This window comes from Eurosta solidaginis, chromosome X (assembly GCF_040869045.1).
Source record: "Eurosta solidaginis isolate ZX-2024a chromosome X, ASM4086904v1, whole genome shotgun sequence".
Lineage (NCBI taxonomy): Eukaryota > Metazoa > Arthropoda > Insecta > Diptera > Tephritidae > Eurosta > Eurosta solidaginis.
The window spans coordinates 72,172,405-72,192,121 of NC_090324.1; the positions used below are offsets into that span (position 1 = coordinate 72,172,405).

Genomic DNA, 19,717 nt, shown 5'->3' on the forward strand with positions numbered 1-19,717 from the left:
AATTGCTTAGAACCTACTAATTTATATGATAAAAGTACCGAAGACCGGTAAGGAAATTGAAAATCTATTATAATTAAGCCTTTAAGTTAAAAACGAAACTATTTTAAAGAGAAATTTTGAAAAAATATTAAAATGTAATGAAGAATAATACGGTATAAAAAAAGATTGTAAAATAATAAATGAAATAAAAATTGGCAAACAAACCCAATTTGCTAATTTGGAAAACGAAATGTGTATAAGAAATATAATAAAGAATGAACCATATATGTGTACTGTAACAAACACGGTACATGTAAAAAACATTGTTGAAATAAATAACGAATTAATACTTTTAAATAATTTCCAACGAAATATTACTACAACAGGATCATATTTTATAAAAATCTTTAATGAAACCATAAGAATTAATAACATGAATTTTACAACTTTAGAACAACATAGCCTGAGACCTTTTTTGCCTGCTTTAATCCAACATTCAAATTCACGCTCAGAATTCGAGGAAGTACTATCCTTAAGACTTATGAAAGAGCTTAATATTAAGAACATTAAAAACATAAGTTCTCTGAAACTCTTGATGAAATCTAGCTTATTCACTAACTTTGGGCTATAAATCTTAGTATTCATCATATTTTTGCAATTTTCAGATGCAAAAGACACAAAACCTCTGAAATTATTATTCACAAACACGAGTTCTTTGAAATGCTAGTTATCAAACCTCCAAGGCACAGACGTTTTAACGACATCCCATTTTTTAGTCCAATCGGGGCGATCGGAATTTCGGAGGGAGGAGTTAACACAATATTTTGTGTAGCCCATTCCCACGCACTCAGCATAATATTTTGCGATACCGTTCCCACATAATTGTTCCGGCAAACCGCTCGCCGTTTCTTAGTTGCTGAAACTAAACACCTTTGGTGAGCGAAACACGCGCAACAGTTTATTCGCTCAATTAACGAAATACTTCAGGTGAGCGCCACACGCGTAAACCCTCTTTCACGTAGGTAATCTCAGGATAGGTTAGCTTTTAAAATCGTAGCTTTAAGTAAGCTAGTTTTTACTCACTCGCGGAACTGAAGTCGTATAGTGCCGCTTAATAAAGTTTATATTTTATAAACATAAAATGCGCGTTTCATTTATTGTTTCATTTATTTATATGTGTATTTATTTAATTAATAAAAAATAGTTAATAGTTATGAGTTGGGTTTTGCCTAAGGCTGGGGTAACGCTCAGTCAATCCAGAGTCGAGTAAAGGTCCCACAAACCCCTACTGAATAAAAACCCAATATTTATGTGTAACGAACACACGCACACACGGCTAGAGGCTGGAGGTATTAGGCGGGCAGCAGCTTTCCGTCGCAAGATGGGGAGGGGGCGGGGCGGCGGATAACGGTCGTCGGAGCAGAGGAGGTATCGGCAGGACGACTGAACGATTGTCGGGTAAAGGGCGGATTGGTATGGCGGTATGGAAGCAGGGCCGGGGCGGCCGTAGTATGGCGGATGGCCAAAGGTCGGTGTAGCACCGGCGGGCTACGGAGCGCGTACCAGAGCCGTTGTGAGAGGGGATGTAGGCTGGCGACGGGGTCTACCTGGACAGCGGCTGCGTATTCTGGGCGGGGTATTCGGCGGGATCGGTAGTCGTCGGTGGTATCGGCGGGATCGGATGGATCGGTAGTCTTCGGCAGGATCGATAGTCTGCGGGGTCGGTCACCTAAGGAAGATACTGCGAGGACTCGGGTTAGTGCTGGTTTCACCGCTGAACACCCTCGCCTCCCTACTTGCACACTAGTAGAGAGAGAACGTGACTTTATAAGACAGCTCGATCCCGGCGACCCCCAAATAAGGGATATAAACCAATGCATCAGACTGCTTGTGGATGAACACAAGAGGGCGAAATGGGAGGAGCACCTAAGCGATAAAGTGCTGTCGGATGCGAAAAAATGCGCGAGCGCTTTCTGCCGACAATATATAATGCATTCTACGGTCGACAAATATAGATGGAGGGTCAACAGACACGCACATAAGCATAAATTCAGCGCGTCTCCAATTACCATCACCGCCAAAGAGATTGAGGATGCCATCGGTCATGCTAAACCATCCAAAGCAGTGGGCCCAGACGGCATAGCCATGCCGATGCTTAAAAGCCTAGGGAGATCTCGTGTATTAGGTTGCCACATAACTGAGTATCAAAGGGCAAGGAGTTGCATATTTTTATTCAGACTAATCCTAACGAAGTCTCCCCATACTTGTATGACAAACTTGCGTTTAATAGGTCCACCAGGTCATGTACTCTGAATATACCCAGTTTTAATTATGTGGCATCGGCTAGGCTGTTCTTCCTCAACACCGCACGCGTCTGGAACTCAATTCCGTCTACTGTGAAAAACTCTTTAAACCAAAGTAACTATAGACCTGTTCTTTATATTTTTTTTTTCTAATAACACATAAACCAACTATCAGCATAATGCAACCTATCCTCTACTGACTTCTTACTTTGCTTTTTCTATGCTTTTTATACTTAAGCTATTTATTCTGTTTAAAATTTGTTAAATTAATTATATGTATGTTTATTTATAAATGAATACGACTCACTTGACTTGTAATAATTTTGTGTTGTACGATAAAAGATTCTGTTATCTTACTGTACTTATAACGAACTCTTAAATAAATGATGATGATGATGATGATGATGAAAGAGGGTTTCAAATATTTAGCGCATGTCTTCAACCTGCCTCTTTCCACCTTCTTCATTCCCGAAAAATGGAAAATGGCCAAGGTGATCGCGCTACTAAAGCCTGGGAAACCAGCTAACATAAGAGAGTCATATCGCCCGATATTTCTCCTATTGCCAGTAGCCAAGAAGCTTGAAGCCATTTTGCTCCCCTACTTCAAAGCACATTTGCAGCAAGCCTGTCATCAGCATGGCTTCAGAAAGCTCCATAGCACCACCACCGCGCTAAATGTCATTAACACCCAGATAAATTGCGGTTTAAATCAAAACCCCCACCATAGAAGAGTACTCGTTGCGCTAGTACCTATCAAAAGCTTTTGATACGGTCAACCATGGCACGTTACTGCAAGACCTGGAAGGATCTACCCTTCCCCCATGTCTTAAAAGGTGGACCGCAAATTATCTGGGTGGTCGGCAGGCATTGGTGCAATTTAGAAACGAAACATCAAAACCAAGAAGAATTAAACAAGGGGTGCCACAGTGTGGTGTTCTATCCTCATTTTTGTTTAACTTCTACATATCAAAGCTACCTTCGCCATCAGAAGGAGTTACTATCGTTTCCTACGCCGATGACTGCACAATAATGGCCACAGGCCCAGGCCCACAGATCGATGAGCTTTGCAACAGAATAAATGGCTACCTCCCTGATCTCTCCTGTTTCTTCGCCTCCCGAAACCTGGCATTATCACCGACTAAATCGTCCGCGACCTTATTTACAACATGGACGTCCTAAATGTGGACCATTCTGAACATCCACGTCGATGGCGCTACGATGCCGACTGTCCCACACCCCAAAATCTTGTGCGTGACGTTTGATCAGGATCTACGTTTTGGTGAGCCGTGACAAAATCTTCAAATCTCTTGCTGGCAGTACTTGGGGAAAAGACAAAGAAACGCTCATTACCACTTACAAAGCCACTGGCCAGCCGATTGCATACTACCCGTCCCCTATATGGTCGCCAAGCCTAAAAGCTACACACTGGAAGAAGCTGCAGGCCTGCCAAAATACTGCTATCAGAACCGCCTCGGGCTGTCTTCTTATGTCCCCAGAACACCATCTACATAATGAGGCGAGAATACTCCCCATCAGGGAGAGAAATGAGATGCTAACCAAACAGTTCCTGTTGAATACCCAGAAACCTGGGCATCCCAACAGATATCTGATTGATGAGCTAACACCCCTTAGGGGCTTTGGGAGTCATATCCGTAAGCAATATGAGGAAATACGGCACCTGAGAAGTCATTCGTATGAAGCAAAAAAACACAAGCAGGTCCTCAGTGAACTCCACAAACAGGCGTCGGACCTTTATGCCAGGAATTGCCCGGTGAATCCAGTACCCAAAAAAAGTTCCCAAAACTTGCTGAAGAGGAACGCACACTCCGCAGGGAAACGCGAGTCACTCTAGCTGAAATTCGATCTGGATACTGTAACAGGTTAAACTCTTAATGTATGCCCTGCTTGCAATGTTTCCCCACATGACATCAACCATCTCTTTAATTGTAATGTGGAACCAACGCCTCAAACACCCCTCCCATTATGGGCCACCCCTGTTGAAACAGCAAGTTTCCTTGGACTGCCGTTAGAGGATATTGATGACAATTTGTGATCGGTCGTACTTATTGGGTGGGGCGAAGCACTGCTACAACAACAGGAACAATAACAGAAGGTGCGTAAGGGGAGGGGGGTTGTACCAGCCGAGACACCGTGGGTCGACCTGTGGGCGGATGGGAAGTGCACCTTAACGGCACAGCGGTAGTCCCTGTGCGCACGCATCGACTCACGGCCGAAACCAGCCGGCCGCACCCTCTTCTCCCTAGCTAACTAGTGGGAGTTGTCGCACCGCTCTGGCCAGCCTACTTAACCAGAGCTGAGGGGGAGGGGTTATTTGGGTCATTGAGGCAGCGTGCCGCTCAGGTGGTGGCGGCGGAGGGAAGAGTAGTCCGAAGACACCCCTCGCGTCGTCCAGCCCAGGTGACTCGCGCCATGACGGCGCCCCTGCCCCTCAACCCGAACTGAGGGGAGAAGGGTGTATTTGGTCATTGAGGCGGCGGACCGCTCAATCACCAAGGTGGGCGACGGAGGGAAAAGTAGTCCGAAGACACCACTCGCGTTGTCCAGCCCTGGTGGAGGGTGACCCACACCATCACAGCGCCCACTCCACTCAACTAGCTAGCCGGAGTGGTTAATTTGTCTTTAAAAAGACAACCACTATCGCTGGCTCACCTGCGAGGACTGAATTGCAAAATGCAAATTCGCTGTTTTTATACGGGTTGTGCCGCAAACTGCTGGAGAAATAAATACACCACTATTGTGGTGATTGTCTTGTGGTGATTTTGCTGAAGAAACACACCATTGGCCTGCCATCAGCTGTTGGTCGCGTATGGCCATTTACCATATGGTGGTTGTATTATTGCCGCCCGCCATCTGTAGTGGTTGTTGGCTATGCTATAGAAAAAGAAGTACAGGGGGGTTCAGGCGTAGGTGGAAAGAAGAAGTACAGGGGGGTTATGTTATTGCAACCCTACGTTACATAGTTAGACTGTTAAAATAAAAGCCTCACTTCATGACATAAGGTAAGATAATAATAAAAAGAAGATAAAGAATGTTCTTGCATACAGGCTTATGCTTAACTTTCCTTTATTAAGAAAGAACAGTCGTGATCTTAAGGATCCTTAACAAAAGAGGTTTTTAATAATGGTTTTGTTGGCTTAAAACTAGAATATATTGGCATAGTTTAAAATCACTTATACGCTATTCAATCGAATAGAATTGAGCGTGTTCATAAAAGATTCTTGCACTTTGTCTCATTTGAGGTCCGATCCGTGCATGGCCTACTCTGTGGAATGTTTGATTATAGCACTACCACAATAATGTTACCTAATTGTTAACAAAATGGTAACTATGTTATGATAATATTCATCTGGACCCAGTTTCCAGCATCCATATTTTAAAATACGCTAGTTACAAGTTCTTTTTTAATGTAGTTTAGTGTTAATATTTGTCAAAAATTGTTTACTAATATGTAATGCTTTCAATACCATAGAATAAAAAAATAAATAAATTTATAATTTTTTTTCAAATACCATTTTGAATATATACTTTCATTTAATACAATATTGTTGTCATTTATAGGTAAACAAATCGTAAGAATTTTTAAATGTAAACAATTACGGTACGCCTGGGACAATCAAACAAAATCTTTCATCAAAATAAGGGGACTTGATGTAAATGTATCAAGCGCTTATTTTCACCAACAGAAGGGCTTATCAACTTTGGAACGATCATCTCGCCGACTAACGTATGGGCCAAATGAAATAACCATTCCTTATAAGAAGCTTAGGACGTTATTGGTTTTAGAGATGCTGAATCCTTTCTATGTTTTTCAAATATTTTCTGTTATATTGTGGTTCACATATGATTATTATTACTATGCATGTGTAATATTGCTTATGTCCGTATTTGGAATAGCTATGTCAATTATTCAAACTAAACAGGTAGGGTTATTGTACTAATATTTCTAATACTTTAAAATTTTCGAAAAAATTCGCTTTTAAAAGTTTTTCTAGTGAAATTTTCTAGCTCTTGTATCTAGCCCATAAAATAGTTGAATGCTTTCTTAAAAAATTTTGCCTGAAGACGTTGAGCACACGTTCATAACGGCGATAACACTCCCCAAACCCTTCGGGGAGTTCCTTACTGCCTCAACACCAACGGGCGTAGCTTTATAGACGCTGCATACGAAATGTGTACGCTTTAATGTACACAGATGTATACATATACTTGAATGGACAGCTGCACACGAGGTGTGGGTTGTATGCTTCAGGTATCTAAGCGCACAGCAACGTTAGTTGCTGTTGTTGTTGTAGCGATAAGGTTGCTCCCCGAAGGCCTTGGGGAGTGTTATCGATGTGATGGTCCTTTGCCGGATACAGATCCGGTACGCTCCGGTAACACAGCACCATTAAAGTGCTAGCCCGACCATCTCGGGAACGATTTATGTGGCCACATTAAGCCTTCAGGCTATCCCTCCCTCCCCATCCCCAAGTTCCACGAGGAGCTTGGGGTCGCTAAAACCTCGTCTGTTAGTGAAACAGGATTCGCCGCGGATAGGTGAGGTTGACAATTGGGTTTTGAGAAGCTATATATTGCGCTGGCAACCTGAAGGGTTGCGCTACACAGCCCCTTGAATCTGGTATTTTAGTCGCCTCTTACGACAGGCATACCTACCGCGGGTAAATTCTGACCCCCTAACCCGCTGGGGGGAGAAATGTTAGTCGCTAGGCATAGTACGCTTTGAAAAAAGGAAGAACAAGATGTCTGTTTAAATTGTTTGTATGCAAAATTCTGTGTTTAGTTAGAAAATGCTTGTTAGTCATGACAAGCGTGAAATGTTCAATTGAGAAAAAGTTTGCAAAAATCTGCAGTCGTGTGAAATGCAAAGCACCCCCACTGCGCGATGCGTTCCGCATGAAAAATGGTAAAAGCAAACTGCAAAAGGGTAACAACAACTATTCACCAATTGTAAGAGGTCACTTGCACTATCGGACATTGACCAACCGGGTTATGGCAGTGTTTACCTACATGAAAGCTTGCCTAAGATGCTCAGAGAAGTTATGACTTATGCTTGTGAGCTTAGAAGAAAAAAGAAATTGTTCTCTGTGTTTTCAATTCAAGGAAAGATTTTTGTACGCTTAAAACGCAATGAAGAGCCGAAATTTGTATGCACCAAAACTGATGTAGATTCTCTTATGAGCAGCGCAACTTGATGTTCTTTTTATTTTTATTTATATTGTTGCATACATATTTACCTGTAATGCTCAAAATGCATTTGTTTATGTTTGCTTTATTGTTAGCATTTACTTGTTATTTTTTACGTAGGTTAATTATACATACCTTCTCTATTTCAGGCTTTGCTATATTTCAATTTCTATCACCCTTCTATTATTCCTTTTCTTATAATACAGTGGTTTCAGATTCATACTTTTACAGTCAAATTGAATTGCTTGGAATTATGTCCTATGCCTATGCATAACTCAACTGTAGGCTCTAGCGATTTCAACCTTAAAACTTCGTTAAAGTTGGTTAGTAATTTCCATTCGGGATTTAAATGCTAGGAGCTTAAATCAATGCAAACTTGATTATCTTAGATACATCTTTGATGGTACATGTGTTGATGTGGTGTGTGTGACTGAGACTTGGTTTAGAGGTGATAACTGCGACAATTTTTACAATTTGTGTGATTTTTCTGTTGTGAGAAACGATAGACAGCTTGTCAAGCGTGGTGGGGGAATAGCGATATATCACAAGAAGGGTCTAAAACTTAAAATAGTACACAAATCAACCCATTCGGACGAGGTTGAGTTTTTGGTGGTTGATTTTTCACTAACATTCAGAGCTGCCTTGTGATATGTGTGTATAACCCAAGCATGTTATGTGATTTAAGCAACTTATTTCAGCAGATCAATAGATTTAGCGTAATGTATGAACACATAATACTATGTGGTGATCTAAATATAGACTTGCTCTTAAAAAACGAGCGCGCTAAGAATCTTTCGCATGATTTGGTGAGTGTTGGTTTGAAGGTTATAAATAATTTGTCTACTCGTTTTGGCCCCAAATGTAAGCCTAGTTTGCACGACTATTTTGTGTATCAGATGTTTCGTCCATACTGCATTTTGAGCAACTCTCTTTATGCAGTGTGAGCGACCATGACCTGTTATTTTTAAATTATAATATAGAGTTGAATTCTCACGTATACAGACCACCAGATTTCATACACTTTCGTGATTTTAGTAAAATTAATGTTAATGAGCTAGCTACTGAAGCGTCCGTCCTACCATGGAATGACTGTTGGTTTTTAGCTGACTTAAACGAAAAAGTTGGTTATTTCTCCATGTTGGTTAGTTACCTCTATTATAAATACGTCCCTTTAAAGAAAAGAAAAATAATTAAAAATAAGCAGCCATGGTTCACTAAGGAGGTACGTAAAGCTATAAATGCAAGGCACAGGGGTTACTCGGCCTGGAAAAAAGACAGAACTGAGGAAAATTGGACAATGTTCATACTAATGCGTAACAGAGCTACTGAAGCAACGCGCAGAGATGAGAAATCTTACTTCCAAAGCAAATTCAACGTCAAGCTTCCTTCTAAACTGCTACGGAACAATCTAAGAAGTATTGGGGTAAAATTGGAAATTAGGTCACAGTGTATGGTTGATCCTGACGATATGAACGAATATTTTTCAATAAAGATGCCTGTTGATAGCGCTCGATTCGAACAAAATTGTGAACTTGCTCTTCATAGCGATATTAAATTTAGTTTTAAAAATGTTAGTGAATCTGAAGTTATACCGTGTATACTTTCAGATAAATTAAATGCGGTAGGTGAGGACAGTATCAGTTTAAGGTTTATAAAGTTAGTTCTGCCCTATATTATTGGCCCATTTACTCACATTTTAAAGTTTTCATTGACAACTTCTAGGTTCCCTGACATTTGGAAAGTAGCTAGTATAACACCTGTTGCTAAAAAATGGAATGCAACTCAACCATGTGCATTATCAAAGGTTTTTAAAAGATTCATTTTAAATCAAATGAGAAGATTCTTTTGCAAAAATTTTACATGTACTTTGGATTTAACCACGATGCAGTTGGATTGATTGCAAGCTATCTTACGAATAGATGGCAAAAGGTTGTACTAAAAAGTAACTGCTCTGATTTGGTGACAATTACAGCTGGGGTACCCCAAGGATCTATTCTTGGTCCCATTTTATTTAGTCTATACATCAACGACATTGTTAAGTGCTGTACAAATGTTTCTATTCATCTTTACGCTGATGATGCACAAATATATCTATCCGCAACTCTAGGGCTTAGAGAGGATTTGGTGTTCAGAATAAACGTAGATATGGAATCAATTTATTTATGGTCGAATCATAATAGGCTTAACCTTAATGCGTCCAAGACACAAGCTATTGCCCTATCTCATTGTTCATATAGCATGGATGATGTTTCTCCTCTTAGAATGAATGGTACAATTATCAAATATGAGAATTCTGTTAAAACCCTAGGCTTTAGGTTGAATACCTCCCCATCATGCGTTGATCATATAAATGCAACAATTTCTAAGTCGTACTCTGTATTGAGACAGCTTTGGAGAACCGCAGTTTATATCCCTCTGGATATTAAGCTAAAACTTTTTAAGACTCTATTAGTGCCTATAATCTCATATCAAGAACTAGTATATGGTTGCCTTGATAAGGGTTCCATGAATAAACTACAATTACTAATAAACAACGCAGCTAGATATGTACACCTAAAAAGAAAATATGACCATATATCCGAACTATTCGTACAAATTCTTGGTTGCAGTTTATAAAAAATTTTTGAATGCCGTTTATTGTTATTTATACATAAGCTAATCCATACCCGTTGTCCGAGTTATATCTTCTCAAAATTAACTTTTGCACACTCAACTAGAACATGCAATCTTATAGTACCACACTTTAAATATTCAGCTACCTCAAGAATGTTTTTCGTTAGAGCCATGCAGTTGTGGAACTCACTGCCTAACAAATTAAAAATGGTAGCAAATCCACGGCAATTCAAACTGGCTATTCAATCCCAATCTTACATTTAACAGGGTGTTCCACAATTGTGATTATCCGATACTATCGAATGCTACTTTTATACTATTGTTATTCAAAATTTAAATTATGATATTACTGAAGTTCTGCATATATACCTTAAAATATTGAATACACCCTTTCTTTCTTTCGTTCCTTCTCTATGTTCTCCTGTATTCCTTTTATGTTTATTTGCTTATTGATCTATGTATCTTCAAATTTATTGTAAAGTTCAAATAACTTGTAGATTTAAGTCATTTATCCTTAATCTTAAGAAAGTATTGTATAAATTTACATGTGGCACGTTAAAAGACTTTGTCTTACTTGTGTCTTAATAATAATAATAATATTATTATATATGTGACCCGGCCTATGAAAAGGTGGCTTATGGCTCAAAAAACTTACTACTACTAAGAAACTGAAGAAATGCATTGTTTATCTTTAACAGCTGTTTCTCGCAATTTCTTTTTTGGGTCATAAGCCACCTTTTCATAGGCCGGGTCACATATATTTATAATTATATATTTATTTGACAGAGATAAGTTCAATAAGATCATTAGGACAATATTAAACCATAAAACATCGTAGTACAATTTGGAAAATTGGAAATGAAGGTATAAATAAAAAGAAAGAAATATTAAGAAAGCGTAATAAATTAATGTATGTAATAGAAATAGGCTGAAATGACCAAAATTTGCTTTAGTGCAAGTCAAAGGACTCCACTAATTAATATTCATGTATATAACAGGTAAAACATTTGAAAGTATGCATAAGTTCAGCCCATATTGTCTTTTGTGGAAAAAGAATTTGGAGAGCAAATCCGATTTCCAATTTGTTTATGTTTATGTATTTAAGCAAATACTATCTAAAGTCGTAATAAAAAATTGTTTTAAAGTTGGGTTTATCAAGGCTAGTACGGATAGAGACTGGCATAGAGTTACACAATCGAATAGCATTGACAAAAAATAGTCGCACTGAAGGAAGAAGATCAGGGAAATATTAATTTTTCATAGAGCTACCGGGGCTCCCTGTCAACCTTGCTAATAACAGAGTTGAGAGCTAGTAAATTTAGATACATACATTATGACGTCACCACCTATATATAAGCTTGGAATCTAATTAAAAACTACGCGTTTGTTGTAAATAGCAGCACATGTGACTTATTGCAGTTTATGCGAAGGCTTTTACGCAGGAGGGCAGGCTTCTATGGATGACAGGGCACTAACAAGATCAACACACAAGTCTACTGTTCTTTCCAGGGGGCTTGATATATAGAGCTGTATGTCATCTGCGTAGGCATAATTTTCGCATGTAGACACGTGTTAAATAAGTCGTTTATAAAAAGGCTAAATATCGATGGACCCATGAAAGGCCCTTGAGGTACACAAACTAAATCGGTAAATTTGTTCGAACATCAGTGATTGAAAAACTTGAGATAAGGCAGGCAAACACTAATCGGATTAAAGTCATTGGGATGACAGACTGATTAATTTTTCGCTACGGGTATGACAACTGCCACCTTCCATTCGTAGGATTTATTATATGCGTGTGTGTACGTAAGATGTTTGGCAGGACAATTTTTAGAAACTTTATGGTAACACCATCATCCCCAACAACATTGGATCGTATCTCATATACACATATTATATATACGTCCAGCTTAGACACTGCACAAAATTCAAATAAAGGTCATCGGGACAAGGAGAGGTCGGATATAGGTTTGAAGATCAACGAGAAGGAGCTCGACTAACAAACGCATTATTTAGAATATCAGGTTCTAGATAGCAGTCTGAGTTGTAACTGGCATGGACACGAAGGCTTTTCCAGTTTCTCCACAAAACATTAGGCGACAGCTCAGGGTTCAACTTTTTTGAAAAGGACATCGCGCGAGTTATGTGGAATGCCCCCCATACCGAAGAAAAAGGGAACACAAGTATATTTTAAAATATACTTGTTCACCCAAAATAAGAACTTAGTTGTCTTAAGTAATGCTTGCTCAGCATTTCACATCAGGCCACCCACACAATAAATAAAGTAAATAAGATACTTTGTTGCAACCAGCTAAACTGGGCTTTGTGTATGACTCCACTTTGGAAGCATACAAATGTACAAACATACATACATTAATAGAAACCAATTCAGTTGATGCCTCTGCTTATTTTGTTCTACAGAGGTATACAGATATACAAACTGACATACTTATTGGTGTCAACATTCGGGAATGCAAAACATTCCTAAATGAAATGAGATACCCCAATAAGCATAATAAATAATAATACTGACTGAAACTATGTTGCAGCCAAAGTACATATGTGGGAATATGCGAATTGTTGAGTGGGCTTAGTAAATAGGTAATTATGTATATGCATCGGAAAGATGCTTTATGTATTTAGGTTAAGCAACTTATTGGAAAATAGTGAAGAGGCAGTTGTTGCCCGGAATTTAACCACGACCTGTCGATAGCGGTCGAATAAAAGGAATTAAACGCTAATTCCTAAAGCACTAAACAGTTATACGCAATAAGTAATTTCTACAAATATCTTGAATTTAATTTCTACCAATATCTTGAATACCAAATTTAATAAAATATTATTGAATCGAAACTAAAGTGTAGTTATTACCAAAGGCACTATCGAACCGTAAGTAGTACCCTGCCCAGCGTCTAACTTAAAGACGTAACTGGCGCAGTCGCGGCGAACCGGGAAAAAAATACTGAAGTGAAAAAAAATAAAAAATTTAATTATATAAATAAATAAATAATTTAATAAAATAACAATTAATCGGGCGGCAACTCAATAATAACATAAAAGAAAAAAAATAAATAATAATAATAATAAAGCGGTATAACGGAGTGGAACAGCGGCATAGTGAAGTGGAATATTAGATCCGGCACCGAGGAAAGAGGAAAAGGATACGGAAACCCATCACAGCTGTAGCAACACCAGAGAACGAGATAAAACAGGGTGAGCAGAAAAAAAAAATATTTTTTTTATTATTATGAATAAGTAGTGCGATTAAGTGAGTGATAATTGTGAAACAGAGAAAAATAAATTGAAAAAGAGAAAAAAAAAGAATGAAGAAAAGGATATTACAATCCTTAATATTGTACAGAAAAAGGAAAAGGGGGAAGGAAGAATATTGTAGCCCCTAAAGTTTTGAAAAAAAGGATATACATATATATTAATAATAATAAAGCGAAAAGCGTTGGCAAAGGAAAAGGAAAGTGTTTCTTTAAAAAGGCAGTCGTTGGCAAAATATTTTGTTTTCTTGTTTTTGTGTGTTGGTTTGTTGAAAGGAAAAACAAGGAAAGAGAGAAAAATGGCTCAAAATGTAGAGGCTTGCCTTGTGGCTATTACAAGACTGTTGCAGGAAAATGCTGCACAGCGTAATACGACAGATAGGCAGAGAATAGAAAAGGACCTCAAATATTTGCAACCCTTTGAGGGTAATAAAAAAATTGCCATCATTTATCCAAACGGTGGATAGAATTTTGGCAGACTATACAACAGAACAGTAGGAAGCATTTAGGGTGGTTTACGATCTGAAGATAGGAGGATCGGCCAAAAATTTTTTGTCCCTAAGTCTACCAGATAAGTGGGACGAGTGTAGGGTTAAATTGAGGCAACATTTTCGGTCAACAAAAGACCAGATGTCGATTACAAAGACATCACAAATTTAAGAGTAGACTCAATTGCCGAATTGAGTCGAAAAACAAAGGATATCCGTGATTATATCACCGAGCTTAGCGCTCTAAGCGAAAACGGTGGTACGTTGAAGGAGATACTTACGGGGATGCTCCTTCAACGAATTAAACAATTAGCGTCAGGCTCGTTTGCCTGCGCTATTAGAAATGTTGTAAAATGGCCGCAAATGGCGGATTTCATATATAATTTTATAGGATTGGATTCGGGAAATCTGAATCCAATGTATATCGCAAATAAGCGAACACAAAATTATAACTCCCGACCACAAAATAGTGGGTATAGGCAGGGGAATAATTTTGCAAGGCAAAATAGCAATAGTAGGCGGCCACCGTGGTGTGATGGTAGCGTGCTCCGCCTATCACACCGTATGCCCTGGGTTCAACTCCCGGGCAAAGCAACATCAAAATTTTTAGAAATAAGGTTTTTCAATTAGAGGAAAATTTTTCTAAGCGGGGTATTTCTGCCATGAAAAGCTCTCAGTGAAAACTCATCTACCTTGCAGATGCCGTTCGGAGTCGGCATAAAGCATGTAGGTCCCGTCCGGCCAATTTGTAGGGAAAATCAAGAGGAGCACGACGCAAATTGGAAGAGAAGCTCGGCCTTAGATCTCTTCGGAGGTTATCGCGCCTTACATTTATTTTTTTTTTTAAATAGCAGCGGCTATAATAATAATAACGGTGGTACGGCCGCGAATAATTCAGCTAGGTATAGCAGCCGTTCACAAAATAATTTTTTTTCAAATAACAGAATTGGGCAGCCTAATAATTGGCAAACAAACGGTAGGTATGAGTCAGGTCGGTATAACAGGCAAAGTGGCCAACAGGTAAGTAACCGACCTCAGAACAGCCAGCAGGTAGGTAGCCGACCCCAAAGTGGTCAACAGGTAGGTAGTCGGCAACAGAACAATAACTTTAATAATAACAGGCAAAATACCTCTCAGCAGACAAGACGTTCAAATGGGCCTCAACCCATGGACGTCGATGCTGCGGGTCAAGTGGAAAACACCAACACAAATGACGAGTTTTGTACAAACTAGCCTCGGGTGGTGAAAATAAAATATTGATAATTTTGACACTGTTTAATGAAAACTTTTTGACATTGGTGGATCCGGGATCCACCATCAGTATTATGAAAAGAGAAACATTTGATAAATATAATTTGCCAGTTGTTGAGGGGAATAAAATAATAATAAATACATTGAATGGGAATATTAGGGGCGCAAACGAGAGAGTTGCCTCCCCCTGTCCCTCTGAATTTCAATATGTTAATAATGCAAAAATGAGGTGGTTAAAAATGGATTTTGATAAACCATATGACCTGTTGCTGGGAAATGATTTTATATTAAAAAATTTGAAAATAATTGACATAGAGAATGAGGAAATTGAACTTTTGAATGGCGTTAAAATACCATTTTATTCAAAAACGATCCAAGAGCAAGTTTACGCACTGGAATCGGGAAAATTACAAAATATTCAACTTGATCATCTAAAATCAGATGAACGAAAAGGGTTGAAAAATTGCTTAAAAAATACGAAAAATTAATATATAGAAATGGGGACACCCTAACAAATACAAAAGCGGTGGTTCATGAAATAAAGACCACTACAAACCAGCAGATTAATTAAAAAATTTATAGATTACCTAATAAACATGAAGATGAGGCTGTTAAGCAAATAACAGACCTGGAAAAGCAGGGTATAATTCAAAAAAGTAGGAGTAAGTATAGCTCTCCTATTATAATAGTACCAAAGAAAGATGACAAATCGGGAAATAGGAAGTTTCGTTTGGTGGTTGATTACCGTAGGCTTAACCAGATAATCATTGACGATAAGTATCCCTTGCCAATTATCGAAGGAATCTTGGACAAGTTGGGCAAAGCACAGTACTTTAGCACCCTTGATCTCGCAAAAGGTTACCATCAGATTTTAATGGTATCTAAGGATATTGAAAAAACTGCTTTCGTTTCCCCACTAGGTTTGTACGAGTATGTTAGAATGCCGTTTGGGTTGAAAAATGCCCCGGCTACTTTTCAAAGACTTATGAATGACATACTAAGAGAGTATATTAATAAAATATGTGTCGTTTATTTGGATGGCATTTTGATATTTTCCACTTTATTGGAGGAACATTTGAGCTCCATAGATAAAATTTTTTCAAAACTACAAGAGCACAATTTGAAGATTCAGGCGGATAAGTGCAGTTTCTTAAGGAAAGAAACAAAATTTTTAGGGCACACCTTAACTAAAGAAGGTATAAAGCCCAATAAAGAGAAAATTGCAGTGATTTTAGATTTAAAAGTACCAAGAACGGAAAGACAAATGAAGAGCTTTTTGGGAGCTACAGGGTATTACAGGAAATTTATAAAAGATTATTCAAAAACAGCATATCCAATGATTAAATATTTGAAAAAAGGGTGTAAAATAAACCCTAATGACCCACAATATATTTCGAGCTTTCAGAATCTCAAATCTCTCATTTCTTCCAATCAAATCTTTAAATACCCAGAGTATGATAAGGAATTTTCAATCGCAACAGATGCAAGTGATTACGCCATTGGCGCAGTATTGTCACAACAGGGTCAGCCAGTATGCTATATTTCAAGAACTCTGAATAATCATGAGCAAAATTATGCCACTACCGATAAGGAGTTTCTGGCAATTATTTATGCAATTACATATTTTAGACCATACCTATATGGAAATAAATTTAAAATAATCACTGGCCACTGTCCCAAATATAAGGGGAAAGAGTTTTCGCAACGTCACCAGAGGTGGCTTTTGAAAATGCAAGAATACAATTACGAAATAGAATATGTAAAGGGAAAGAATAATGTGGTAGCAGATTTTTTAAGCCGAATCGAGAATTCGCCAAAGATAAATGAAAATAATGATAAGGAATCAAATTTGGAAATGTCGGATACGATACATTCGGCCGAGGAATAATTATTAGAGCACTTTGCTATAAAGGAGGAAATTGTCAATAAGTACAGGACTCGAATCATAGTGACATATAGCCCTCAAGCTGAAGTCCAAACGATACATGGTAGGAAGATAATAGAAATTGATCCCTCGAATAATTAAGTAACGTTAAAAAGAATATTGGAAAGGCACATTGAGGGTGGCAAAATTGGAATTTTTTCTGAAGTTGAAGATAGGGATTATCATAAAATTCAATTGTTACTAATATCCATGTTCTCCTGTAATACCAAGCTGGAATTCGTAAAGTGCACAAAGAGAGCAACAGATATATTGCAGGAAGAAGAACTGCATAGACAAATCTCTTTGTATCACAATAATGAATCGATGCATAGCGGCATTGGAGAAACATATAATACACTGAAAGATAAAATTTTGTATCCAAAAATTAGGGATCACGTTCAGTTAATAATAAATAACTGTGAGAAGTGTCAACAGATAAAATATGATAGGAAGCCTATAAAACCAAAATTTAGTATAACAGAAACCCCTACAGATAAAAATCAAATTGTTCACATAGATATTTTTCACTTTAACATACATTCGTTTGTTACCACAATAGCAGCATATAGAATTACTGATAGGAATTGGAGGTCAAAGAAGACCATACGAATGGAACAATTTGCAAAATTCGGGAAACCTAAGAAAGTTATAGTGGATAATGAATTTAGAGCAGAACAATTAATAGAATATCTGAATGCCGAAAATATTGAGGTCCACTTAACTAAACCCAATAACCACACTGGTAGTGTAGACATTGAGAGACTTCACTCAACCCTGTTGGAAAAACTAACAGGAATTGATGATACGAGTCTTTCAACAGAAATGAGGATGCAGATGGTTATAGCTAACTATACGATCGATATCACTCAACTATCAAGTGCTCTCCAAGGTTCGCAAAGAAAGCATTTGTCCATCCATATTACAAGATAGAATCAAGGTAGCAAAAGAAAAAACAATAGCCAAGCATAACTCAAAAAGAGAAGATTACACCGAAAATAGAGAGACAGGGCCAATTAAAAATTATAAAAGAGTAAGGCATAAGGATCAACCATATTTCAGAATTAACCCGCTGCAAAACGTTCACCCTTCCAACATAAAAAGACCACACAAATTTGCGAATTTGCCTAACCTAAACCCCGATGATAATGATGATGATAGGTTCAGTACAGCAGCCCATAATGGGGATGCATGAAGCAGGAAAAGAGTTAATTTTTTTGTTACAGTAAACAAAGTACACCTAAACTATAGAAAGGATACTCCTTTAAAGGATTTGAAAAGAAGCAAGAATTGCATATTTAAAAACGATTGTCTCTTTAAAAGAAATAATAAAACTAGAATTGTTAACATAGATGATGATACATTATTGATTGTAAATGCACATGAAAGGGCCTTAAGCCAAAATTGCGATAATAGAGAAATCGTATTGAAAGATAACTTTTTGATTACATTCACAAATTGTAAAATTGAAATAGACAATGAAATTTTTGAAAATAATAAAGTAGAGTTTGCAGAAAAATTTCACTACCCTGTAAAAATGTTAAATCAGAGCTATAAACAGGACATACTGTTTAAAGAAATAGAAATTAAAAATGTCGAAAATTTGAAAGAAATTAAAGAATTAAAATACCATAAAAATGTCTCGTATGGTACAAATATAACAATAGCCATATGCTTGCTAATAATGATCGCCGTGCTGACGGTATTTTTCCGTAAGAAAAATTTAAAAATAAAAATTGTAAATGAAAAAAATTAAGAAAGGCCAAATCCTAACGCTGGGGGAATAATGTTAGTGGAAGCTGCCCCCAAGCAAATTGAAAATTTAGATAAAAGGCCTCAGGAGAGTCCTAACTCTAACGGTGGGGCAGTTATGTGGAATGCCCCCCATACCGAAGGAAAAGGGAAAACAAGTATATTTTAAAATATACTTGTTCACCCAAAATAAGAACTTAGTTGTCTTTAGTAATGCTTGCTCAGCATTTCACATCAGGCCACCCACACAATAAATAAAGTAAATAAGATACTTTGTTACAACCAGCTAAACTGGGCTTTGTGTATGACTCCACTTTGGAACCTACAAATGTACAAACATACATACATTAATAGAAACCAATTCAGTTGATGCCTCTGCTTATTTTGTTCTACAGAGGCATACAGATATACAAACTGACATACTTATTGGTGTCAAAATTCGGGAATGCAAAACATTTCTGAATAAAATGAGATATCCCAATAAGCATAATAAATAATAATACTGACTGCAACTATGTTGCAGCCAAAGTACATATGTGGGAATATGCGAATTGTTGAGTGGGCTTAGTAAATAGGTAATTATGTATATGCATCGGAAAGATGCTTTATGTATTTAGGTTAAGCAACTTATTGGAAAATATTGAAGAGGCAGTTGTTGCCCGGAATTTAACCACGACCTGTCGATAGCGGTCGAATAAAAGGAATTAAACGCTAATTCCTAAAGCACTAAACAGTTAAACGTAATAAGTAATTTCTACCAATATCTTGAATATCCCAAATTTAATAAAATATTATTGAATCGAAACTAAAGTGTAGTTATTACCAAAGGCACTATCGAACCGTAAATAGTACCCTGCCCAGCGTCTAACTTAAAGACGTAACTCGCGTTCTAATTAGGGTTGCATAAATCCAGGAAAGTTTAAAAGCACACCAGTT

At 37.7% G+C, this 19,717-nt stretch overlaps 1 protein-coding gene across 7 annotated transcripts in view; it reads left to right on the top strand.

Moving 5' to 3' along the window:
- The window catches only part of anne (anne boleyn), a 1,549,371-nt gene that overhangs the window by 473,411 nt on the left and 1,056,243 nt on the right, over positions 1 to 19,717 (top strand). For all 7 annotated transcript variants that reach the window (XR_010947828.1, XM_067758047.1, XM_067758046.1 and 4 more), the window contains one exon: positions 5,862 to 6,223. Coding sequence is in view for 6 of the 7 variants with exons in the window: in XM_067758047.1 (XP_067614148.1) it covers positions 5,862 to 6,223 (362 nt within the window). In the remaining variant the exon portion in view is untranslated. The remainder of the gene's footprint in view (positions 1 to 5,861; positions 6,224 to 19,717) is intronic.